General features: G+C 45.9%; 1 protein-coding gene across 8 annotated transcripts in view; it reads left to right on the top strand.

Moving 5' to 3' along the window:
- Window positions 1–26,187, top strand: part of osp (myosin phosphatase Rho interacting protein outspread) — a 117,082-nt gene that overhangs the window by 49,374 nt on the left and 41,521 nt on the right. For all 8 annotated transcript variants that reach the window (XM_034332642.2, XM_034332639.2, XM_076693431.1 and 5 more), the window contains exon 3: window positions 17,484–17,549. In XM_034332642.2, the coding sequence (XP_034188533.1) occupies window positions 17,484–17,549 (66 nt within the window). The remainder of the gene's footprint in view (window positions 1–17,483; window positions 17,550–26,187) is intronic.

Genomic DNA, 26,187 nt, shown 5'->3' with positions numbered 1-26,187 from the left:
TATCCATTGAACATGTTCCGACAGTCACCTGCTCAATTTGCAGCTCTCGACTTGCTGAACCGCTTGGAAGTTGGTGCCCGCGAACGTGGCTCCGTCGAATCGATATTTCAATCGAACATGACGCAACGGGTCGGTCCATTTAGTCGTCAAACGCCATTTCACGACATTCCTTGTAAAACAAAGTATCGGTTCACGTAGCCGGGGTGCGGTTTCGCAAGCCACGTGCCTCGCTGCACCTTCGCGATTTATCCAGCCTCTTTTCGAAGCGGTCGACTTCTTTCCGCTTCGCCGTTCCTTCCTTTCGTCCAGTCACCATCATTCACCACGGTAACGGGCTATTTTCCTTAATGACGAGCACACACACGTCCACCTCTTATCTGATCAGCTGTCCTTACGGCGTTTGACGAGCGAGACAGGTGGCCATGTAACCCGCGCTCGTCCCAAAGGCAAATAGAACGCTGATTTTCATCTGGTGTCCATTGCCTTTGGTTGCATCGAAAAAAAAAAAGAAAACGCTTCTCTGATACTCGTTGCGAACCGAAGTTAACGGTTATCAGTTGTATCGCCTCCTTTCAAAGTAGCTTCCTTCGAACGCAATCCGTTAGTGGCCCAAATAAGTGTCACTCGCGAGTCGCGCACCGATATGAATTAATTAAAACTCGTCGATGTCGCTCGGTGGGACGTTGGCTTTCGAGATCGCGTCTCCCTTTGGCAACCGTTACTCGATCCAAATTAATCCCGACCGATCCGATTGCTGCCGGGCTTAATTAACACTCGATATTTCAATTATTCCTTCCCACGAAGACCGAGATTCTTCGCCAAAAATCTTCTCGTTTCGTTTCTGTCTTTTACAGAATTCTGATCTTCGGCTCCGAATTTCGAATCATCGATGACTTAGAAGTTAGGCTTGCACGCGTGTCGCGGGAGCTTTACGAAGCGGACGAGCGGTGTAGGTGCAGGCGAGCGTATCGGGATAGTCGGGATAGTTCCATACCTAGAATGAGTTATATCGCATTGAATATCAGCCGATAGGATCTCACTCGCGGCTGCTCGCTCTTCCTGGCTGGTACGGCTCTCAAAGCGACCGCGTGCCAGCCATACCCTTTTACAATATTACATCGTTCCAACAGTCCACTCCAATTCGTGCGCATCCAGAGTCGAAGAGTCATTGCGCTACTTTGTTTCTCGAAAGAGTCCCGCTCCTCTTTGCAGCAGCCGACCGGGCAACGAGATTCTATAAAGTAACCCGGGTTTCTTGCTCGAGACAATAGTTTTCTCCACTGCGAATTAGGCGTGGCGAAATTTTTCAGACGTTTCGTGGAATGGAATAGAGAGTTACCGTTTCCATGAACTAACTGTGAATCGAAATTTTACACTTTCTTGACAGCAATTATTTTTCTAACCTTTCAGATTTAATCTATGGAATGTGTTTGTACCTCCTTTTTTTCTTTTTAGAAAAAAAAATCGTCTGAAATTCATTCGGCACACGATCGAAACTAGATACAACAAATTGAATTCGATTTTCAACGAGCGACCGCGTTACGCTAGCGTGATCCAACTAATTTCTTAACGATCCTAGTTTTTACCATGTCCCGCGAACAGTCATCAACTTGTTCGCGATCTTAACCTGGAATGCGAAGGATCCCGCCGTTCTCGAATCGTTTCTGTCCAAGGTGATTCGGATGACAGGCTTGACTCATGTCTAGATCCAGGACTACATTCCTCCTCAATGAGATACACGATTTCGCGAGAAAAAGAATCGTGTCGCGGGTGAAAGCCGAGTATATCCTTTCTTCCTGTAAACAGATCTCGATCAGTCTCGAGCTTATCAATTGGTGGAACTTTGGTAGATTCGTGTTTGAATAGTGAAACGAGCGTAATTGTGACGCAAATGTTTCAGATTCGTAGTACCTTATCGCTAAGATAAGGATCTTGCGTAAAGAACCGAAGGCGCCAGATTTTTATTTATGTACTTTTGCGTGGCCGATTTATCAAAGTAATCTTAGCGTAGCTCTAAGTTTAAAAGGAACAAATCATCGTAAGAGGTTTTCGCAAATGACTCGACTGATTCCACGTAAGCAAAGTGCGTCGTTCGATGATGTTACATCACGGGGAATCAAGGAGGAAGGTCGTACTCGGCGATGGAATAGAAATTCGACCGGTCGATAGGACTCGAATGAAACAGCCAGTCGAGTGAATCTTGTGAAAAATCCAATGGAACAATAACAAGGTTACGCAAGAGGGATCGACCACGATGTAACGCGTTGTTATCGGGAATGTTAACAAGGCCGGTATCTTGAATCGCGAACTGGAAGACAATTTTATCAGCGGACCGGAGGCAAAATCGCGTGGTAATTGTTCTTATCGCGAATCCTCTTCCTCCTTCTTCTTCCTGAAACGAAAACGAGAAGTATGCGCGAGAGTTCTCCTTGGAAAGGTCACTAGGAGGTGGTTCGAAAGGTCGTGTCGGTTTTACCGGTCGCTGAAGAAGAAGGAGATGAAGAAGATGCTAACGACGAGCACGCGGTTCTCTTGGACGAACGGTGAAAGCGAGTCTCTCCATTAATGTTCCTCTTGGTTGACGACTTCAAAGCTTCGCAAGCACGTGCATATTTAAGCGAGCTGCCCTGTACACTTCCGGTCAGCACGTCGTTGGAACGGAGATGAGAGACGCGTTTGAAGAAGTTGATGATGGACCTGACTCCGTGGCGTAGTCATTAGGCTGTATTGTAACCATTCCTCTTTCAAACTCCTCTTTCGATCTCGCGATTAATTATCAACAGGAATTTCTAATATTTCTGCAAATTATTGAGAAAATTATATTAAATCTTCTATAGTAAAATCCTTCGAGGATCGAATACCTTATCAAGAGTGTTATTATTCAAGTAGGTTACTTGAATTTCCTATTAAGGCATCTGACTTCTCTCGAAAAAGACAAGGCAGTGGAAAGCATTGCAAGTTATTAAAATATTTCAAAAAAATGAAGATACAGTCGTAATTACGATCTCGTTTGGTTGAGATGTTGAAAGGAGAAATAAAAAATGAAATGTTTGATCCACGTAAGAGATGAGTTTTTAAATGCATTACGCAACACACGATGCTCCGTTATCGTGGGCTGTTTGTAAACAGGATCTGGAATTAGGTGGAACGCCATAACCGAGATACGTAGGATCCGTTGGAGATGCTGTTGAACGATGGGGCCGCAGGTTGTAATCGTGATCCTTCGAGGAGGGTCTTATCTCTATAACTGTACATACAGCTCAGCTCGACGAGCTGAACTATTGTCGATCCACGCGTACACCTTCCGTTCGTTTCGTGCGTTTTCAAATTCCTAGGATCCACCTTGTTAACCGGTAGCCATCCGATTTTCCAGAATTTTATATAAAACGTCTATGAATGATGGATTCAGCAAAACGGTGGACGAACGAAGAAAAAGTGTCTCCTGAAAAATCCTCAAACGATAAAATGTAAAAAAACAAAGGAGCCCGTTGAATTTTCATCGTCATGAAAATTTTCCAGCAAAATTCCGGAACAACTTTGCACACGACGGTCGGTCGGTCGGGTTAATCGGTCGTTAATCGTTACGATCCTGTGGCGCCTGGCACGTATTTATCCTAACGGGAGAATCGCTAATAGTCGGTGCGGTGAGCAATCGCGGACCGCTGTGGACAGGTACAGTTATACAGATAAGACCACCTCGATCGTGGCACGTTCTCGTATTGTGGAATTTCCGTAATTCGACTGCGTACGTTTTTTTCTTCTTCTTTATTTGATCACCTTTCATTATATTATTTTTCAGTAGACAATTGCAACGGTAATCGTTGCCGTTTCCTTCGTATAATACCGTATAATTAGCCGTGTAATTCGTAGCGGGACAATTAGTAGGTTACTAAGAGATATCGTCGCTTTTAACAAGTCTTCATTAAAAGCGTTATATCATGAATTAACGGTGAATCGTGTTGTCAGGATATGAAATGAGAAAATACCTTGACCGCTAGGTAACTCGTTCTTGAATTCATGGCTGATGATTTTATTCGTTTAATTACAAAAGGATGTCGCTAAAATTATACATTGAAAATTTCGGTAAAGTTGGCGCTTCGAGGATCTTGTTTCTTTCGCAAATGTCCTTTCGAGCAGCTACTGCGAAAATAGAGGAAGGAGGTTCGCGTTGACCAGATGAGTCATACGCGGGGGCGAAGAGAAGGAAAGTAAGTACGCCCGATCGAGGATGGATCTCGAAGGGTTGGTCTCGCAGGTGGTTCGATCTTCCGAGCAGAGTGGACGCTGGTGGACGCTGGTGGACGCGTCGGTGACGCGGTGGTGGTGGTGTTACGGTAGGTTATGCCTTGCATTCCACTCGAGGTCGACGAACCGAGACGAACGCCTGCATGCACGGCCACGTTGCTTGCTTCTGGCCACTGTCCGGCCTGTCTTGCCCTTTCCTTTCCCTTCTTCTGCCTCTCTTTTCCCTTTCTTCCAGTCCTTTCCTCGAGAGCACTCCAACCAACGCGACTACCTCGCCAGACACTTCCTCGTCCTTTTGCCTTTTCTCCTTTCCTATTCTGTCACTTATCAACTTCCCTCTTTTCTTCGTCTTTTCGATGGAGTCGATGGATTTCGATGAAAATTGGAAGAATCTCGATCCTGTGGATATTCTTTTATTATACGTGCAGGTGAAATAAGGTGATCAGATGTTTAATAACATGGATAATTTGAGAGGATGTACAGTTGTTACAGGTGCGAATTGTACTCGAGAACGTCTGCATTGTTCGAAACCTTCTTACCGATTCAATTTCCTTATCAATATTTTCGCACCTTTGTTCGTTTGCAAATATTTGCCTCAATAGATGAATGGAGATACGCACTTGGGCGTCTCAATTTGAAATTTAATTAAATTTAGAGAGAACAGAGCTAATTAGTTTGATTGGTTTGATTAATCGAAGATAGGCTAGTTTTCTCTCTGGCTTCGATCTGGTTCGTGCATCTTTACTAGCGATAATAGCAAAACAATATTATTTGCTCGGTGGCGATGGTTTATTAGCTGGCGAAAGAAATTGTAGAATTTTCATAGAGCCAGCAACGAGGTTGCTTTCTAATAATGAGTCGCAGAAACTGGCTGTTGCGCTTCATGAAATATCTCTTCTCGAAATGATTTTATTATTCATCTTAAACTCTCTAGATTTTTGTTTTACTCGCTGCCTTGATAAACTTTCCTTTTTATTTTCACGGATCGACGATGAACGTTTTGTGAAAGTGTCCGTGTTCACCGGGAATCGTCTGATACGTTTAGCGAGTAGTATTTACTCAACGATTCTTCAACCCTTCCACGTGCAACAGCCTGTACTTAGTCACGATTATGTTAGTTTTCGCCATTTCCATCGAGCAGGGAACACGCAAGCGACGAGCAACGGTGCACTGCGCCAGCCACGCTAATTGCACCGATTGTTCGCCTAATTGCAGTCATTTAACCGTGCTTGTCGGCGCCCGTGGCACAACTTCGCCGAACCACAGGATGCATTCGTAGGTACTAATAAACACCGGTGAAAACGAGCGTAACGCCGCGAGGCAGGATGCTTTCTCTGCGAAGAACCTCCTCCCGCTCGGGAAACTCGGCGGAAAACGCGACCCGTTCGACATCGCGTCAATGGGACTGGAAGAAAGAAATCGAGCGACTCTCTTGACGATTTCATTTCCTCTTGATTGTTACCGGCGACGAGTTCAAGTGTAATTGCGAGAAGAAGCAAGTAGGAGAGAAGCAACCACTTTCTCTTCCCGTTGACGATGTGTCCACACGCGTTTCGACAGGCGTCGATAACGAAAGAAGAATAAGAGTTTGACGGTGAAAGGCCAAGCTATTAATTCGCGATAATGATAGCCGTAAAGGAAAAAACTGGCTCGAACGGAGGAATCCAGATTTTCCTGACGGCAAAAAGGCGGGAAAGCGCGCGGGCGACTTTCTTGGAGACTCCTTTTTGTTCTTCTTAAATGCTAAAAACTGAAGATGTAATTCGTGTGATTCCGCTCGAAAACTTTCCTTCACTTTGTACATCAGCTTTCGTTGCCCTTAAATATAAGTAGATCCGTGTGTCGCCGACTTTCCGAACGGATCCTTGGTATCTATTGTATAAAGAAGCATAGTGGCAAGGAGTAAATCGAAGGGTAAAATTTCTAACAAGGGGAACTACCCGTGTCACACTCACTTATTAATGAAACTTTGCCAGCTTGTAGAGCTCGTCGAGCTGAACAGGCCTATATCCTCTTTTGGGGGCAGACAGCTAATTGTTTAAAAGATATTAACAATTACAGTTAGTTACTCCTTACATTCTGAAGTATGACAGACTCACACATACAACTCGCAATCTATAGATCCACGGTTGAAATCCTTGGTTCCCAACGTTTTTTTTTTTTTTTTTTTTAATGATAATTTGTCCCTTTCTGAATAACTATTACATAAAAATTATCATAAAAAAAAAAAATTTTTTTTTGGGATTCAAAGATTTGAACCGAGAACCTTCGGATTGCGAGTCATGGATCCGCCCCGTGGTTAAACACATGACTCGCAATCCGAAGGTCCTCAGTTCAAATCCGAAGGTCCCCAATTTTTTTTTTTTTTTTTTTTTTAATGATAATTTGTCTCTTTTTGAATAACTAAAATTCTATATAATTCTAAACTTCGAAATTTTTCACTTTCATTCATTTCTCGCAGTATACTTCTCTATAGCTACCAAGGACTTGGATGCCGAGAAACCATTTCCAGATAGCTTACTCGTTTCCCAATGACTCGTGTGCTCCTTTAATTATCGCGTGGCTATTATGGCTCTTAATTAGCTTGATTGTTGGACGATCCAAGTCGGGGGAGTTGACAGAGGATTGTAACTGTTCTAAGACCGAATGGCACGCGGTTCGGGCTGTACTTTCGACAGGCTGCTTTCACGATTGCACGCCTTTTGTCGGCGCGTCTCTTGTTGCTGCAATTAATTGGATGGCCAGAGGAACGATAAAAGGAAATGCCATTCCCTTTTCCGGCAGACAACGTAGCTTTATCTAATGGAGCACGGATCTTGTCCTTCAGCAATAATTAATTCAATCGGATTTCTTCTTTTTTCTTCGCGCTACCAATTGTTATCGGTCGTGATAACGATTCCTCCGACGCGAAACGCGAAGGGCGAGAAGGCCGGTGGCGACGCGATAAACTCGCAGCATAGATCCGTTTCCGCTCGACTCGGAGCAAGCTGCTAGCTATGTCGAATTATAGTCGATTACGATCGCTTGCTCGCCACCGTTGCTTCCAATCCCCTGCATTTCACGCGTCGCTGCTCGTAATCAGGCTTTTATTTATTGGTCAACTATTCGTTGGACGATAAATAAACTTGTTGCTTCCCGTAGGAAGATGAAATTCTTGCCGGTGAAAATTAACCGTGGACAATAATTTATCGATGGACGATTAATTGAACGGAAGGATTCTGATAAAATCGCCGGAATCGGGAAATTCAGTGTCAGAAATTTATTTATGAAGAAATCGTAGAAGATCGTTATTCCACGTTACAACTGTGCTGTCCCGCCTTAGAAATCTTCTTATTGTCAGCATTGCTGGAAAGAAATGGTGGTTCAGCAAAAGGACGAGTGCGCAGGACGAAGGAAGTAAGGAAAACGTCTAGTATTGGAGAAGGAACGCGACGCGATGCGGCGTGACGAGACGAGGAGTGCACGTGCTCGTTTTCAATCAATGGCACCCTCTAGTAAGAGCACTCGACATTCTCCTCGCACGTGCCGATGGCAGTAACCTCGAAGACAATGACATGCCGACGACGAGCGCGTCGCCGCATGTAAATGTAACCTTTTGCCAGTCCGTGGAAGACGCTGCTGCGAGTCGCGCGCGCCGAGTGAAAGGCGCGACGTGCCTCGATTCCTCTGCAATCTACAACCGATCCGCTGCCTTCTCTCGACACTAGGAAATGTCAGCTGATACCTGATCGCATTACGTTTGTTGTTTAAACAACCGCTTGTCCTTGTTGTTGTTTACCCGAAAAATCTCACCTGATTTTGCATAGGGCGACTCGAACGTATTCAAGAGTCAGTCCAGTCAGTCCACGTATTCGTACGCTCATCCACCAATTATCATAATTATCCGAAGGGAAGAAGGTGTTAATTAGGTTCGGCTTGGAAAAAAGTAGAAAACAATAGGTTTCGAAAGTCCATTCGCTATGAAGAAGAGGTCGTTTTCACGGTGGAAAGCAAAGGGAACGAGGCGATCGCAGGCGGACTGAATTCTCCAGGAATTCGCGGGCGAATTCTTTGGCGCGGTGCCGAAGCTGGAGCTTCTTCTCCCCGAGGAAGAAGGGCAGCTGGAATTCCTGGCGCGCTAAATAAGGTCGCGTTCAGCTGGACGAGCATCCCGCAGCGTCGCAGAAACGCGGACGTCGGGTGTGCCAAGCTTGGAAATTGCCTCGGAATTTTCCGCGCGGCCATGGAATTTCGCGCGATTTTTACCCCGACCCGACGGGGTTAAATTGTACGCCCCTCCCTTGGTAACGACCCTATTACCCGGTGCGTAGCGTCGTTAACGAGACTGCATCGCGTTCGCAGCGGCTCGATCGAGGCAATTAAGTCGAAAACCAGACGATTAAAGATCGTCTCGAGCCCTTTTCATAAAATTACACTCTACGTGAGAATATTTGTTGCGACAGTGATCCTTTCGAAGAGGACGTAGCTATCTTGGTTAATCATTAATTACCTTGATAGGCGATAACCGAGTCAGTTATTAATTTATAGGTGACTACGGATTAAACGCGCATTCAGGTGGACGAACGAACAAGAAAGGGAGGCTGGTCGCGCGCGAGTAATTGGGATTAATTAAGTGGAAAGCGCGAATTAAATTAACGGTCCGACGTCGAATAGAATCGCGTTACATAACGAGGCTAGCAGCGAGAAACAGGATTCGCCAGGAGGATTCTAGCTGTGAAGGATGCGAGAGGATCGAAGGTTACTAGCCTCGCGCGATTCCTCCGCTTCGTGCCAGGTGAATGGCGACATATATGTTTAATAAAATGTCCCTTTCGTTTTGTTCCTTGCAACGTCAACAATGTTGATGTAAGCAACAAGATTGTGAAAATTTAAATTTCCCTTATTTTTCAACAAGGGCTGGCTCTGATTATCAATGATACCAATAGTTCAGTTTCAAATCCAAGACAATAACTTAATATTCTAAAGAAATCTCATCGTTTCGTGCTGAATCAATGATAGCTTACGATAGGTGATTTTAAAATTCCATCCAACATCTCCGCGCTTTCCCTTTCCATGCCCATTACTCCACGATCCGCGGTCGAAACGACGTCCAATTTTGATCGATTCCACGATCGATCGCAAAAGGTCGTCTCGTTAGAAGTTCGTCTGTGCAATAATTCGTTGCGTAAGCATTGCCAGGCGGTACCGTTCGTGTGTCGCGCACTCGCTCCTACGTCCGGGATGTTCGCCACCGTCCTTTAACCTCTTCTGCCTTCTTCGTGGCTTTTACGTAACGACCTGTACGATCGACCTCTCTCTCTCTCTCTCGCGAGATTGCCGCTCGTCAGCCGATCGAGGCAACGTGTAAATCAATCAGACGAGTAGATTAAAATCGCAATGGTCGGACGCGCGACCGTGTGTCGCCGACTTCGTGGAAAGGCATCGAAGCTGCAGGTGCAGCTTCACCCTGTTGTCTTTCAGATAGACTCGCTTTGTAAATTGAAGTTTTCCATTTGTTAAGTTGCAAAACTTAGGTACAAGTAAATAGGAGGCAGTTGTCAAGGAGAAATTGAACAGGTAGAAAGAAAGCATTCACGATTCTTCGACATTCTTTAAAGGGATAAACTAGCCGGGCAGCTAGGCTCGCCGGTGAAAAGTGGCCGCTTATCTGTCCCGCGTAGACAGCGAGGAGAGCAGGGGTCGTTATCGTGCGGGATGTCCTGCGGGAGGACACGATCTAAGTAGCAAAGTGTGTAAGGCATGTCGAACTATCGATTGGCCGACGTATCGTCGACAACGGGAGGTCGATACGCCGCCCATAGAGAGAGCACAGGTTCGAAAGCCGACGATAAAAGGACAAGCGAAAAAGACTATCAAGGTACTACCGTTAATTGAGGATGCAGGAGAAAAGCGCTACTTAACGATTCCGATTATACGAACGCGTTTTTCTACTCCGACCAGGAATTCCTCGAGGAATTAGCGTCGACTGGTTTCAAGAAAAATTTCGAATAGCAATGGACAGAGTCCGTCGAGAGGATTTTTCTAGTTAGGAAAAGTAGAAAAATTGAAACAGTATTCGGTAGAGTCTTTTCCTCTCTCTGTCAGAAAAGCGATCGGCCATGGATTCTTCGTTCTCGTTCTCGTTTCCTTCGACGTTGTTCGTCTTGTTTCTATTCCATGGCTGGCATTGTCCTCGTGGCGCGAGGAGTAATGTAATGGGGCCCGGTACGAACAGGCTACGCCATTGTGTTGGGATTTATTGAACGCGGCCGGGGGACAAAGGTTTGTCACTGCAAATTATGATTCGTGCAGGTATCCCTTCCCCGGCAACGAGAAAGTCGCCGACCAATTACCGCCTTTCTATTTTACGAGCCTCACTCTTCCATCTCCTCCTTCGAATCCTTGCTGTTTTCTTCCAAACTTTTGCAAATTATCGCTAGAGATATCGATATCGATTCTTTTTTCAGCCGAATTTCAATCGCTAAAATTCGAAAATGTGATTTCTAGCTTTGCATCCTAATCGTAAGTTTAAATGCAGATTCTATCGAACCCTCGAGGATCTCTTCTTTGATCACCTTGGTCTCCTGTCTCGCTGGTAACGGTACAATGTCGCCGAGCTTATGGCAACGCAGAAATTACGTGGCCTTCCTCTTCTGGCCCCGTAAATCCGACGTATCTGGCGCAAATAAATTACAAGGTGGCTGTGGAAGGTTAGCTTCGCGTGGGCGAGACGCCTCGACGGCGAAATTTGAATTTGCATCCGAGAGAGAACTCGGAAGCGAACGAAAAAGGAGATCACGGCGAAAGGTTATTATCCTCGAAACAACGTGTAGCTTCCATTCAGAATTTTTTTCTTTTACGAAGATCCAAAAGAAATTAAGTAGAGGTTTGCCGCAGCCTTGACCTATCCCCTAGGCGCGGTCAGTTAAGTTAAATAATCGCAAACCAACGAATTATCACGGCGCAGCAGCGGCAGAGCGTGAAGATAAAAATCAAGCAGATGTCGACGCGTTGATCATCGTCTCGCCTCAGGTGAATTCATCGGGTATATCTACCGTATCGCGAACTATACCGGCAGGAAAGCGGTGACCCGCGACACACTTTGTCGTTTCAGGATAACCAGATTCGTATCGTTTCAACGCTCGTTTGTAACTCGGCTGGAAATTCCAGCGGCGATTATTTGCCGTCTGCAAAGCAACTGGATAACGAACAATGATCGACGAGCTGCATTACTTGATTTGTCAGTTAAAACTCGCTCTTTATCTCTACGACCGATACGATCCGTCTATCTCGCGTCAAATTTTTTGAAAATTGTTTTTATCGTGTTTTGCATTCAAATCATTGCCTTCATCGAGATCGAGATATCATTAAAATTGAATACCGTATAATCTCTAAATATATATTCATAATTTTATTTCCACAACAAACATTTTATACATTAAGCACTTCTAATTTCGAGATATATCAATTGTTAGATTTTTTTCTTAATCAACCCTTAAATCTTAAAATTTCATTCACATTACTTTTATTATCAATAAATCTACGGTTTATCTTCTAAGTTTAGTTCAGTTGAATTCTTTCGTTGAAAACTTTGTCCACGATCGTCATTGACGGTCATCTTTATTCTCTTCTTCGAACTTCTTCGAGTTCACGATCAGTCCGAGTATTCTACGATGATTTATTGCGTCCTTTTAATTGGCTGCCTCTCGCTGCGTTCGCGTTCCCTTCGATCCGTCCCGTTTAACAAACGGTTTAATTAGAGAGCCGCCGATTTTCCCGCGGAGAGAAAACGTCTGGTCCCGTCTCGTCCAGACTCGAGATGAACACGCCAGATATTTTGTAACCAGTTAGTCACAGCGGCTACACACGCGTTGCTTTCATCAAGGTCGCTGAATTTCTCCTTCGACTCTCATTCCTGATAACGTCGAACCTGCTCAGTCGCGAGTCTAGATTCCTCATTTTTGCCCACGCTATCGTCGCTGATTTCTCCTCTCGCGTTCCTCGAAAAACCTCTTTCTCTCCCGTCTTAGTCGTGTGGCTGGAATGGGAAAAACAACTGCTCGAACAAGCAGAGAAACGTGCTCGATTCGTACAACGAACGCGTATCGTTCTTGATCGATTTTCTTGGAAAATATCGTAAAAATTTATGAAGCTTTGCTAATCACCGAGATGAGGGAAATTAGCAAAATTTCAGAACGTCTTGACGCGGTTTTCTATGCTTTCGTATGATTTTCTTTTAGAATGCAGTTGCATCTGGCGAAATTGCACTCCAGTAGATAAGAGATTACGATTCGGCTCAGCGGAGCTTCACCAATTAGCTGGACATTGTCTAAACAAGCGATCGTTGCTTGCGTTATGTATCGTTGTCGCGAGATCGCTGACTTTCACCCGGTTCCCGGCTTACTCCGAGTCGAACACCGGTGTCGTGCTTTCTCCGATGCACCTGTCTAGCTCTTTAATTAAAGCGGTCGATGGATGGCGAGCAAGAGTACGCGGCTCGATTGGCTCGTTACTTTTCGGATCGATCGCGTCGATCGTGACCGCTTCGTCGCACCTGTACACAAGCCTCAGCACCGATCCAGATCGATTCCACGTAAATTATCAACGCGTGTAACGGTAGCCGTGTAACCATGCGGGTACACGTACCGTTCGATACCGCGTGGTTAGCATTCTTCGTTAATTGTCGAATAAATTAGAAGTGAAGAAAAAAATGAGCCTCACTTGAATGCAGAGGAATTTCACGCGCGTTCGTTCTAATCATGAAAGAAGTAGGACGTTACATGGTACAAAATTAAGAACACGATTATTTAACCCTTAGAACTTCATTTATTTTCAATATTGTTGCTCGTCAACTTGTATTCATTTTAAATCAAATTAAGTAAATTAACGTACAACCGTAAAATTGAATGTCTTTTTATAAGTTTCACAAGAAAATTTATACGAGTTCAAAGGGTTAATTTTTCAAGATAAGCTTCCTCTACCTTTACCCTCAGGAAAATTATTAAATTTAGAAATTAATTGAAGGGTGCTGACATGACCTAAAATACACGAATACTGGTTGCGAGAGCAAGCGTTAAGCGTGAAAGCATTAGGAAGAAATAAGCTGGACTATAAATAAATGTCCGCGGTGATGGTCAGAACAAATCGTGATATCTTTAGCGACGCACACGTATTACCCAGGGAACTTTCTTCGAACGATTTGAACGTGTCGACAGGATGTTTGCGTCTCTCGGTGGCGGACGATCGCGATAGTCCGACGCGGCGCGAGGGTATCATGAGTGAAGCGAGCGGCGATCGCGGAGGATACGGTCTACGGGAGATAATCAGCCACCAGGAAGTCGAACCGGGGACTTAACGATCGATTCGATCGTAGATTATCCCGTCAAGAGAGCTGGGAAAAAGCTAGCAGCGGAACGAGGGGGCGCTTGCGTTTCGATGGAAAAACGGTGGTAATGATTAATTAATGGGATCGTTCGGTATCGCTAGGTGTTTCGTGATCGATCGATTTCCGACTGGAGACGATGACGATGGGTGTTTCCAGCCGGCGATGGGCCGGCTAGATGGTACACCCTGATACATACGGTAAATTGATATATTCCCGTAACAAGAAAACCAAGACGGTAGCCTACATTCTTGATAAGACACCGTGACTAAACGTCGTCCTCGACGCGACCCGACCAGCGAATCGTTACGGACGGTTTGCTGGTCGATGATAATCGATAACCAGGAAGTGCCGGATGAAATTGGAACGTTCGACGACGGGATAGCAGATCTAGCTTATCAAGGTTGATGAGAACGCCTCCGACGAGGATATATCCTTTTTATTTTCCTTTCCTCCGATCGATTTGTTCGTAGGAGTCGACGATTAGTCTACCGAGGATGAAGATCGACGATGGTTAACACGTTCGCTAATGATGTGCATTTGCGTGGAACATACGGCTATATATCAGACGGTAATTTCCTTCGAAAATACACGAAGAATCCCTTTGGAAACTTTGATTATTCCTTAATCAAACTTAATTCCTCTCTTTCCATTCGACGCGAAGGAATTCCAATGAAAAGTCATGATCCTTTGGGTATCCTGGAAGATGGTTCGAATCGTGGTCGTTTGATCGAAGAATCGCCAGCGGTATCGGCGGGTCACGTTACCGTTCAGGTCAGATTGGTCCCTTCAGCAACCTCGCCCATTCTCCGTTCGAACACGGCCAACTTAAGTGATAGCGCGGCGGTCTATGCATGGTAGCACGCCACGCTATGACCACGCCACGTGAGAATCGTGAGGTAAACACGGACACGGACTCGAAGAAGATACAAGCTGATCGGTGACCAGGAAGTCGCACGGGAAGTCAGGACGTTCGGTGCCAAGTTACCTTGTCACGAACACCTTCCAAGCATTCCTCTTCGCTTGATAAGTTATTAACCGAAAGATACTCGACGGATTCAACTATGCTTCGGGCGGGATAAGAATTCAGGAGGCTCGTATTTTTTCTCAAATTTACGCCACATCCCTGTTAATGGCCTTATCCGGCGGCATCTTCGGTACGTTTCAGCCTTTGCAACCATTCCGCTCTAAATCTCGATGGTATCGCGCGACATTACGCGCGTCTTCGCGCTGAACATCCTCGCGCGATAATAAATTCGTTCGTGCCTTCTTGCGCTTCGAACCGCTTCCGCGATCGATGAAATCTTCCCGAAGAAACGATCGCGCCTCGATAATTCCTCCATTCTCATTTGAAGCGGCATCGATGATCGAGCAGCATTCGACGTCGTCTGGATAGACTGGATCGTCGAAGCGTCCGGTGGAATCGCGATCTCTCGATCGTCGCGACGCGAAATTCCCCGTGTCGCCAATGACAAAGTGGTATGTTCGCTCCTTTTTTGTCTACCTTCCCGTCGAGGAAATATCCCGTGCCGGATGATCGACGCGATGCTTACGCGCCAATGAAACCAGAAGTCCTTGATCCGTGGGCGATGCAAAACGATCCTCGTTGTACCCGGAAGAAGGTGCGGTAGGTCAGCGTTTCGTTCCATCATCGATGACTACCTTTCCTTTTCGTTCGTCCTGTTGCCTTTTCGAACGATGGATCTTCAGTGAATCTTGACCCAGATTTAGAAGAATACTTTGATCAAAATTAGACACTGAAATTTTCAAACGAAAAGACTTCGTATGTAATTAGAAAAATCAAATGCATTTGCAGTTGCGTGGAACGAGTCTCATTGTCAGGGAACAATGAGTTCTCTGTCGTTTTTTTATCGCGACATACGTTCCCATGAGCATGCAAACGATCCACGTAGAGGCGTGAAAAGAATGGGTCGGCTCGTTATCTTGCTCGTAACCGTTGGAACCTTGGTGATTTTGCTCATCGATGATCGGAACGGGTTGAACCAGAAAGAACCGTGCTGGTGGGCGGTGTTAACGACCGGCTGTTTCAGACCAGGAAGATATGGTAGGTCAAGAATATGCGGGTCCCTCGATGCACGAAATAACGACCTGCACTTTGGAACAGACCTATTTCCTACAGAAAGTAACCTACTTTCGATTAACCCTCTTCTTACAACTTTCTTTTTATTTTCACGGGATAGAAAAGTTGAACTGAAAACGCATCGAAGCGAAACAATATTAATTGTAATTATAATTCTTAATTATCCCGAGCGTTTAATTTTGATGATAGATTAAGAATTTCAAGGATCGACCTGCTTTCCATTATTCGAATGGCTCGAGTTTCAAAGTTCTTAAATCAATTCTCTGCACGTCGTGGTCCATTAAGTGGAAAATTTCATACTCGAACACCACGAGCTTGAATCCTAGGGTCAGGACCCTAATTTATCGTGGAGAGGTAGGCGGCGAGGGTCGTATAACCCATGGAGGATGCGATCGTCTCGAGAGAGTGTTTGACAAACCACGAGACTCTTCCTGGGTTAGACAACCCAACCAACACCGACTCCTTTTAAATCTCCTTCTATTCTCGTCTGCGAGCATACTAATTTATATTTCCTTCCCGGTGCAATCCATCTTCCATAGAAATAGAACGTAAGATTGAAAGTGTTTGCTCGTGATGGTGGTTTTATTTTTCATTCGAATACAGACGTCAGACTCGTGAATATTTATAATTCTCAATTGAACGAATTAATTAATTTATTAAACGAAGATTGCAATCTCAGTTACTTTCGCGAAGATTCTGAAAATGGTTACAGTTCAGCAGGGGTCGATCCTCGTGGGTTGATCGTCGACGATGGGACGCGTTGTCATCGAATAGGCAGCTAGGTACCGTTGCAAAATCCTCTTCGATCGGAGCAGGCGACTAAGAAAAAAGCGCGTTAGTCAAGGAAAGATGGAGAAAGGGAGGCGAGATTTCAGCCTACACGAGGCGGCGTGGCGGTATCTTCATCTGGTAATTATTCAACGGAGCTCGCGGATCCGTACGAGAGGGGCCGGCACGTGCGTGGGAAGATCTCTCGTGGAGGAAGAGGAAGAAGCAAGAAGAAGAAGCGGACGACGCCGCGCCGTGCCGTGCCGTTCGAACAATGCCGCAGGATTGAGACGGTGCTGGAGAAAGCACGGAACCCGAACGGGCCCGTAATCTCTTCCTCGTGCTGCAACGCTTGCTGCAACCTCTGCGTCCAGGCTTCTCGCCTCGATAGACTCGATGCACCGAGGGAACGTGCGAAAATTCTCTTGGCATCCTCGCTACTGCACCCGAGGATGCACCGCCAGATGCGTTCTATGCACTTCGCGAAGTTTCACGACGATTAACACCTTCCCGATAGCAACGATGAATTTCTGTACACCTTTCGAACGTAATAGTTGACTAATTAATAGCGTGGATAAAGAATTTGAAATTCAAGGTGAATCGTTGTAGAATGGAAGATAGAAGGTACTTGAAAGGTTGCTGGCAATGAAAGCGAAATTGCAAAGGCGCCGGTTTCTTCTTTTTCCTAGGCTTTGTTTCTAATTAACGGCAGCATCGTGCTAATTGTCCAGCTGCCGCGTCTCCGAGGGATACCTTAGAGATTCCTGCATGTAGGTTGAGCAGGTTCGGTCAGGGATTCTTTTCGCTTGATGCAATAAACGTTTCCACGAACGGACGCGACCGAGTGTCATCGAAAGTGAATTCTTTACGCTTCTTCAGCTCTAGCTAATTACTTTCCTCGTTTATTTCTTGGAATATTTCAGACGAACGATGCCATTTCACGCGACCTATTTATCGAATTCTAAAGTATCTTATACTAACGATTTCTTTATCTGTTTTCTGTTTCAGAGGTGGCAAAGAAGATGGTTTGTGCTGTACGACGATGGCGAGTTGACGTACTCGGTGGACGAACACGTGAGTTTTTACTAAATCTATTTGATAGAAATTTCTTATCCGATCATCCGTGAAGAATCGAATCCTTCTTAGGCTATCTTCGTTCACGAAACGATGGCTAGTCGAGTTCGAAATCCGCTTTGCCGTAGGAAAATCCGTTTACCGTATCGATACGGTTTCATTTAGTTCGTTTAACTTTTACTCGAATTCAGAGGTCTCCGAGTCTTACAATCTTATCGAAAAATTCTCCTGTTCAATTTCGCATTCGAGTCACGTTTCGCGAGTTTACGTTGAGAAACGCGTTGGTAAACGACGAAGATCGAAGCGGAAATATCTCTGACGGTTCTTCGAAAACCCTGAACTGTCGGAGGAGGAACGTTATGGCAGGCAGTGAATCAAAAGCTGCCTCTTGAAGCGGCTCCCTCGGAGTCTAGGAACGGCGTCAGGTTCGAGTCAAATTGTTGGTGGTCGAGTGGCTCGTGCAGGGTCATCGACAGCCTCGTCAATGTCTTCGACATCGAACGTGGCTACGAAACAGCTGCGAATATCTTGACGTCGATGACCACGTTTATGCTCGAAACTGTCAGAATTGATTTAAGCTCGACGGATGAACGACCGAAGGCTTGTAAATCCTCTGCATCGTGCTTCTATTCGCGAATAGGAACATCGATGAAACAGGAAGGTGTATATATCATTTAATTTTCTCCAAATTCACGCCACTCGAACCGTGAAAAATAATTCAATTAAAATATCGTACGAAATCGGTGAGAAGCGATCAGGGAGCAGGCACTTTCGTCTGAATTATTCCGACCCGTTAGCCCAATTTTTCATTGCTGTTCAAGGACGACCAGAATGGTCACGAACCAAGGGCCGAAGACACGCGTGTGTCCGGTGTGCGGACGCATCGCTTATTATCTGTTTCGCATTTTTCGACCGAGATTATTCTCGAAACGAATGGACCTCTTAAGCTCCGCGACCGGATCATTAATCTGACTTCGAAGATGGCCGAGTTGTCGGCCGTTCGAGCAAATGGATCCGCAGTCCTTCGCGGTCCCTTAACACGCGCCTATCACCTTCTCCGCATCGAGCCTCGTTATTTTAATTTCGTTTTCGCGTGTGCGTCGCCGAGAATAGACAGCACGGATCCTGATTCCTTCGGATGAAATCGACTCCCACGTGAAACGCGCACGGAATCCTCCTCGCGATGGGACGTTATACCGAATGGGACATTGGATGTTCATTCAACGACACCTTTCCGCGCCGTCTTTTCGAATAGCATTAGTAATTTGTGACGGCGCGAGTTTACAACAATGGCAAGTAGAAAACTTGATGCTGCGTCCGACGGAAGTGAAAATTGAGTGAAACTCGTTGACGCTTGTATTCTACGGGTAAATTAACGTACGAATAATTAAAGGAAATGTATCTACAAAGTAGATGACCATCCAAGTGGTAGGCGTTCATGTTTAAAGTAAGAAAAAAAGAGGGAAATGTAAAGGAAGCATCCCGTCGCGTAAACATTTATCAAGATTCTTTAAACGGGACAGGCGTAATCGTTCGATTGGCCTAGCCCGCGCCAGCCCAATAATCGATAGTTAATTGGAAATGACATTTCTCAAGGGAGAGAAGGTGGTCGGTGGTTGTCCAGGATAATCGGCGATCCGGTGGTACCGCGTACGATACGCGAAATGGTCACCGGTGGCCAATTATGCAAATCGGCTTACGGGAATAGGAGGAACTTGCGTGGAATTAATCGTTTGAATTGGAATGATCAAGCCGTTGCTATCCGGCGTTGTACACTCGGCAAGGTTCCTTTTCAATTATCGCGGCTTTCTCGTCGCGGTTAGGGCGCGATCAGGAAAATTGGATCGGTCGATCTGCCATTAATTATGCCCCGTCCCCTTGCTCTCGCGATAACCCTCGCAACCGAGCGCGAAAGCTTCTTCTTCCACTTTCGAACGTGCCAGAACGGTCGGCTGGCACCGTGCAACTGCAACTCGAACAGCTCGATCAGCAGGGACCGATATTACTGGCCGACCAGCAGGCGGCTTGATTTACGCGCGCCTAATTAAATGAATTAGCCACTTGACACCGGCATAAATTATCCGGGTGCATCGTTCGCGATGCATCCAGACGCTTAGCAGATTTGAAGTGTGCTTTTCGAGATAGAGAGAGGGCAGGGATGACTTCTCCGACGGATTGTAATGAATCGTATGTGTAAATCCAATGAAACATGATGTAAGAGTTCTATCATGTACTGTTGTACTCTTCTATGCTCGTTTGTTTGGGTTACCAGCGCGATCATAATTCTGTTGATGAGCAGCTAGGAACATTAGAGCGGATCGTGCAATTGTAATTTCGATCGAAATTATTCTCTCGTTGAAATGTTAAACAATCTAGCGGGATGATGGAATTTTTATTTAATTAAAATTGTGCGCGTTCTGGCAGAAAATTTGGCAAATTATTTCCGAGGAATAGTTTCTTTTTTTACAGAAGTTGGCCATCGCGGCGCGGTTTACGGTTACCTCCGCAATTAAATTGTGCTCTAATTGGAAAGCGAGCACCGTTATGATATTAACGCGGCCGACGGAATAATCGACGAATCGTAGGTGGAAGGAACAAAGGCAACCCCTTAATGGCCGCGTTTCCCCGGTTATTATCCGTGCCGCTATTGTGGCACGGTTCATTAACATTTATCGACGACGCAACCGTTGTCTCGCCTGGGCTAGCCGATGGCTATCGTTTAATTGGGGTCAGCTGATTAACTCGTGTTTAAATCGAGCATCTATCCGTGTGCCGTCCAAAGAAAGAGGCTCATTCGCATTGTTGTAGACGTTATCGATCTCGTCATCTCGACATCATCGACATTCTGCATTGTTACACACCCGACGACACAAACGTTTCCTATTACCCTCTTCTCCTCTTCGTTCTGTCTCTTGTTAGAAAGACTAACTTTTGACACGGAATATCGGTACTTTGTTAGTTCTTAACCCTTTAATTGCTATCGGCGCCTATAGAAATTTCTCCGTCGTATTATTCAGGCGCCACTGTTCGTTCAACTAATTTCAACGATCAGCAGCCAGTCGGCGCTTTTAGATCTTCGACAGCGATCGTTTGACATTTGATTTTCTCTTCTGAACTTCTGATAGAGTTTCTAAGAAAAAAAGAAAAAAAAAAAAAGAAAAGGAATTCATCTTGGGATAGAGAAATCAGCGTTAATTGAAGCACCATCACGCGAGCCACAGGTTTTTCCACTAAACTGGTCGTCAGGAATAAATCTACAAAACTCTGCAGCAGTCATCATCGACCACTAATCAACAGATATCAGAAGGATCAGTTTTTGCTCGTTCCGCGGCTACGTCGGAGTAGCCTAGCTGCCGATTATCCTTTAGTTTTCTCCTTTTATTCACGTTGCTCGCGTCGATCCTACCGTGCCTCTCGATTCTCGATATTAATACCGATACGCGTGCTCCACTCGGATTTGCATTCGTTCCCTTGCTTCGTGTTCGCAGCCCCGTGTATTCGTGAGCGTTTAATCCGCCACTGTTCGCTCTCTGCCTTACGTAATGCCTCGTCCGGTGTGTCAAGCGAGCCGAGAGAGTGGCTGAGATAACGAGCACCAGGTCGGGGGCAACTTTACATTAGGGGCGAAGGGTTACAAGCGGGCTTTATCTCACGAGGAAGTGGACGTTTAAACGTGGAGTAATGTAAGGAAGACACTGGCTATGTAAACGAGTCCTCTGAACAGAGTCATAAGCGACTGAGCAAGGATGACCGGTGACAAAAAGGATCGAAGATAAGGTGGAAAAGTACGAGACAGCTTTCTGGTACATCTTAATGGCGTTTCGTTCCGTGTCACCGGTGTTAATCAATCAAAGAGAAAGTTAGGAAGAAACGTTTCCGATGAGCGCGTTATAAAAAATCCACCTTTTAAAAGGCACTCTTAAAGATTCTTAATGTACCTAACCGCGAAGCAGGTAGGCCTTGACACCTGTGCGTTCGCGTTCGATTTCCGAACGATTCGACCTTCCGAAACGCGGCACGTCGAACTTAACGGTACATTTTCTCGAAAAATTCAACGGGCCCGGCATTCCGTTCCGATAAAGCGGCTACGAAAAGTGTTGCCGCTGCTTCGGCGAAACGGTCTGCTCGTATCAGCTTCCAAATGGACCCGGGTGAATCGACGTTCCCGACGAAGCTGACAGTATCGGGAAATTAACGATCCCGTCGCGTTTACACCTGGCGGTCGATGGCGTGCAACCTTCTCCCATCTAATTCCTGGATCACCGTACTAGCTGGCCTTCTATGGCATCCACCCGGTGCAACGGTGCTCGACGACCCTTATTCCGGATTATCTTCATCGCGAACTTACTCTCATGAAAATGCGTTCGTATCCGGAGGATCGAGCACGTGGTAGGGCGACCTTGCTCGCTTCCATCTGACCATGAAGCTGCTACGTGTGGACTCCTTCTGTTCGCCAGAACTCGGAGATACCACCAAAAGAATACAAGCTTGAAATTTATGAAATTTTACAGAAGAAATTTAGGAAGAAACTTAGGAAGAAACTCGCACCAATGATTCCAGGCTTCGAACGGAAAGTCTCGCTATCCTGTCGTAAAAGGGAACAGATTTCTGGGGCCGATTGACGCGACGACATCGAACAGCCCTAAAGGGTACCCTAAAGTTAGCGAACGAACATCGGAGAGCCGGTAATCTTCTTACTTTTTCGAAGAAGGGAACGGTGATCGAAGGTAGTTCGTCGGCTTTCAAGCGGCGAAGATAAGAGGAGCCTGGTACCGCTAACGGAGTAGATGTTGCGGCCGCCTCCATTACCCAACTGTTCAACCTGTTCGAACGGCAATCAGACTCACGCGAGACGAGGCGACGGCTTTAAACTAGACCGAAGCAACGACGAGAGAGGTTAAGTTTAATGGGCATCCTCGTCGTGCTTCTCTCTTTCTCATCCTATCGTCCTTTCGTTCCTCTTTCACTCCGGGTTTCTCTCGCGTCGTTCGTCCTTGTTCGACGGTGTGTGCACGGTCCTCCTGGTGAACAGTTAGCCGGAACACGGAAGCTGGCTTTTACGGTTCACAGAACGCGAGAGCGTCGATCGAATCGGTTGCCGATTCGACGAAATCCAAGTGCTCGTCGCCTTCCCGAAGCTCGATCCTCTTTTCTGATTCGCTTTGATTCGATGGATTTTAATTCGAGGATTCTTCGACTCGATCGGGATGATTAAGAAAATTTGAATATTCGAATATTTTCTGTGGTGTCGAGAGTGAAAGGCTCGTCGGAGGAATCTTGGAGCCTCGAAGTTGGGCTGAAACTCATTTTAAAAATTCCTCACGGAGAAGTATGTAATTATCTGGGGATAATGGACACCCTAGGCGGGCCAACTTCATCTGTGGTCCAGCTGAATTCAACACATACATGGCCGATCTGTCGGTGAATTTATTGTCCACGTTTCTTTTTCTATAAACACTCCAGTTGCAACTCTGCATTTGTTCATGATTCCAAGGGTACCGATAAATAATTTACAATCGGACATAAATCGTTATCTAGGCTACAAATAATCCGGGTCAGGATAAGCTCGAGACAAGTTTAAAGAGAAAAGAGCCAAGGGTTCTAGGTGAATCATCAGTGATTTATAATGAACCTTGATGATTTTACAAACGATGCTTGTAAAGTTCCTTCGAACAACACTTTGGATCGATGGAATGGTAGAAGGATAGGGTATTGAACCATCGAAGGATACTTTTTTTCAGACGCGACAGGAATGTGAAAGCATCTTTACTTGGCAGGATCTTTATCGTGCAGGCACGAAAGGCTTTTGTCGAAATTTTCTGTTAGACCAGGCTGGAAAGACCGGTCGACCTCTAGCTCGCAGCTTTTTATTCTTCCATTTGCCGCAGACATCCTGTTGTCATATTGCTCCCGTCCATTTGTGGCTCTCGATGCGGCGAACAAGAAATAGCAACAGTCCACGAGCAGGATAAGGGGATCCTCGGGTGGGACAAGGTGTTAGCCAACCGCAATTATCGGTAATGATAGCCTCGCGGAGGCCCGTTCGCTGCTCTAGCAACGACAGTTATTCGCCGCCATATTGATGACCGGCCGGTCGCGCATGAACGAATGTACGTGACCCTTCGGGATCATTGAATCATACCAGGACCATCGATTTTCCGTTAGATCTCTGCAGGAACGCAGAATCATGCGGATACGGTAGATCCTCTTTCGCGTATACTTCCAAAGTTAAACTCGATTTCCACACGATTCTCTGCCATCGTCCGTCCAGTTTGCCGAATATTAATCACAGCCGAAAGAAATTTCAGCTCGTTATCGATAAACACCGTGGGCGGTGGTATCTGATCGAACAGGAGGCTACTCGAATCGTATCGTCGCGATTATTCTCGCGTGGATGAGGCAAGGAACTGGCCGCGAGCACTGATAATAATAATTATCGTGTTACGATGGATGACTTTCTCATTCGTCTGGTTGCGATGCGCAACCGTGCAGTCCTGGTGCGCCTGGTATATCGGATCGTTTGTCTCGAACTGTCTACCGCTTCCGTCACTCGACGTTCTGTCGGGCCAGCTCCGCGTACACGTCGTTACTCGAGCGGATTCCTATCAGTGACATGCAAATCGATCTGCAGCTCGACCTTTGCTACGAAACGGCGTATCTCTGGTAGGCGGTGGTGTATCTACCGGTCTACCACGCGCATATTTACCGTTCGAGTATCGTTCGTTTCTATCTTTGCCCTTCGATGGCAATACTACTCCACCCTTCGGCTCTTCTTTCCCTAGGACTTTTTTTGCCGAATAATTTTCCTGCGAATCCTCTTTCACGAAATCATCGTAGCGTCGGTGTTGTCCTTTGAAAGAGGACCGTCCTCGAACAGGACAATAAGACACCTCTGGCCGTTCTCTCGCCGTGGCTCATCTTCCTTTTGAAAACCGGCCTTCGGCCATTTGGGCCTTTTATTTGGCCGGTGGTCTCTTGTTCGCGTCTGTGTTCCTTTCTGGTCCAGATGCTGCACGAAATCAGCCAAGTGTTCGACTCGCCGAAAGCCGGGCCCAACGTGGCGCCGAAACGAGTTTTAAATTGCACCGGCCCGGGCATTTGAATGCGAAAACACGCGAGGATACGAAACGACCCCGCCTAAACGCACCTGATCGCCTCCTTTTCTCCTCTTCCCCTCTGTCCCCACCGTCTGGAAACGCGAATTCGCTTCGCCGTGGACAGCTTTCGTTGTCCAGAATCGCTCGATGCTTAGGAACCAGCGAACAGGTTCGTGGATCGGTAATGGCGTGCTAATTCAAATCTAAATCGCCGTGAAATAGCCGCAGGACGAAACGGAGTTTGCTTAACGCATTCGTGCTCGCATATTTTACAAAATCGATACTCTTTGTAATTTTAAATTTGCTACTTCTACACGCAGGACGGTTTTACCGTGTACGATGCAAAATGACTAATTTTCATATTATCATTAATACAGGATACAGAATATTACGGCGAGCACTTTGGAATACTGATGACCTTTATAAATGCGAATAATAACGACATACTATATAATATAATTACGTATGTGCAGTTTAATGATATACGGGTTGTACCGAGAGTTGTTCACATTTATAAAGGCCATCAGTATTCCTCAAGTTAATCCTTCTTAAAACATACAAGGATACAATTTTTCTGAATTTAAAATTACACAAAATTAACTCATCGTAGTATCTCTATTTTCACCGGAACTTTCATCGTTAATTAACTCGAACGGAAATTAGGAAAATATCTGAAACGATGGAATGGCGAGTGTCGACGCACCTAAGTCCTCGAGGAGTATTCGCGATGCGAATAAAAGAAAAAGGGTGAAATTTGAATTAACTCGTCTTTCAAGTTGGTCCTCGCATTCGAGTTGGTCACCGTTCAAGGTCTACCAGCGTGGCGACAAAATATCGAAAAACCAGTGACATCCGGGCCCGGGATAAAAGTGTCCTCTCGAATTTATCATCGGCAAGATCTACAACTGTTTTGAACACTCGTTAGTCTTGCTGGTGCGTTCAGCCTTCCCCCTTCGGGGACTTTGCTCGTCGTAAATCGAGGCAACTTCTACGAAATTCCCCGCTGTCTACGATCGAGCCGTCGTAGATTCAGCGGAACGCTGGACTTAGATCGAAAATTATGCGACAGCTGGTGGCTGGAAACGCGAGATTACGCTCCCGGATTAATCTGACTTACGATCTCGCGAACGCGTACCGGGATCACCTGGTGTGGCCCTCATTGACGAATTTTTTACGAGGGATTTTATCCGCAGCCGGGTACGAAACGTCGTGAAGAACGACGCGAGGGACGTTAAAAGATTGATCGTCTGCTTCTTGAAGCTGGTATTAAGGACGCTTCATTCGCGATAAGTATGTTCTTCGTGGGTCGGAAGTGTTCATCAAGCAGGAACTTTTATCTTCTATCTAGCCAGCATGCCGCCACTTGTTTTCGTCCGACCCGTTTCTCCCCTCGGTTGGGCGGGTATCGTTGAAATAACGGGTCGAATGATTCGAGCAATCGGATCAAGTTGGACCGGATGGGAAAAAAAATTCAATTTACCAGCTGTCCGAATTGACGAGGATGAGCCTCTCGTGCAAATTCAGGCCCCGGATCCAGATCA

The sequence above is a fragment of the Osmia lignaria genome, chromosome 3 (assembly GCF_051020975.1).
Source record: "Osmia lignaria lignaria isolate PbOS001 chromosome 3, iyOsmLign1, whole genome shotgun sequence".
NCBI lineage: Eukaryota > Metazoa > Arthropoda > Insecta > Hymenoptera > Megachilidae > Osmia > Osmia lignaria.
The sequence above is the reverse complement of the archived record's forward strand: the minus strand, read 5'-3'. Positions and strand labels throughout refer to the sequence as shown.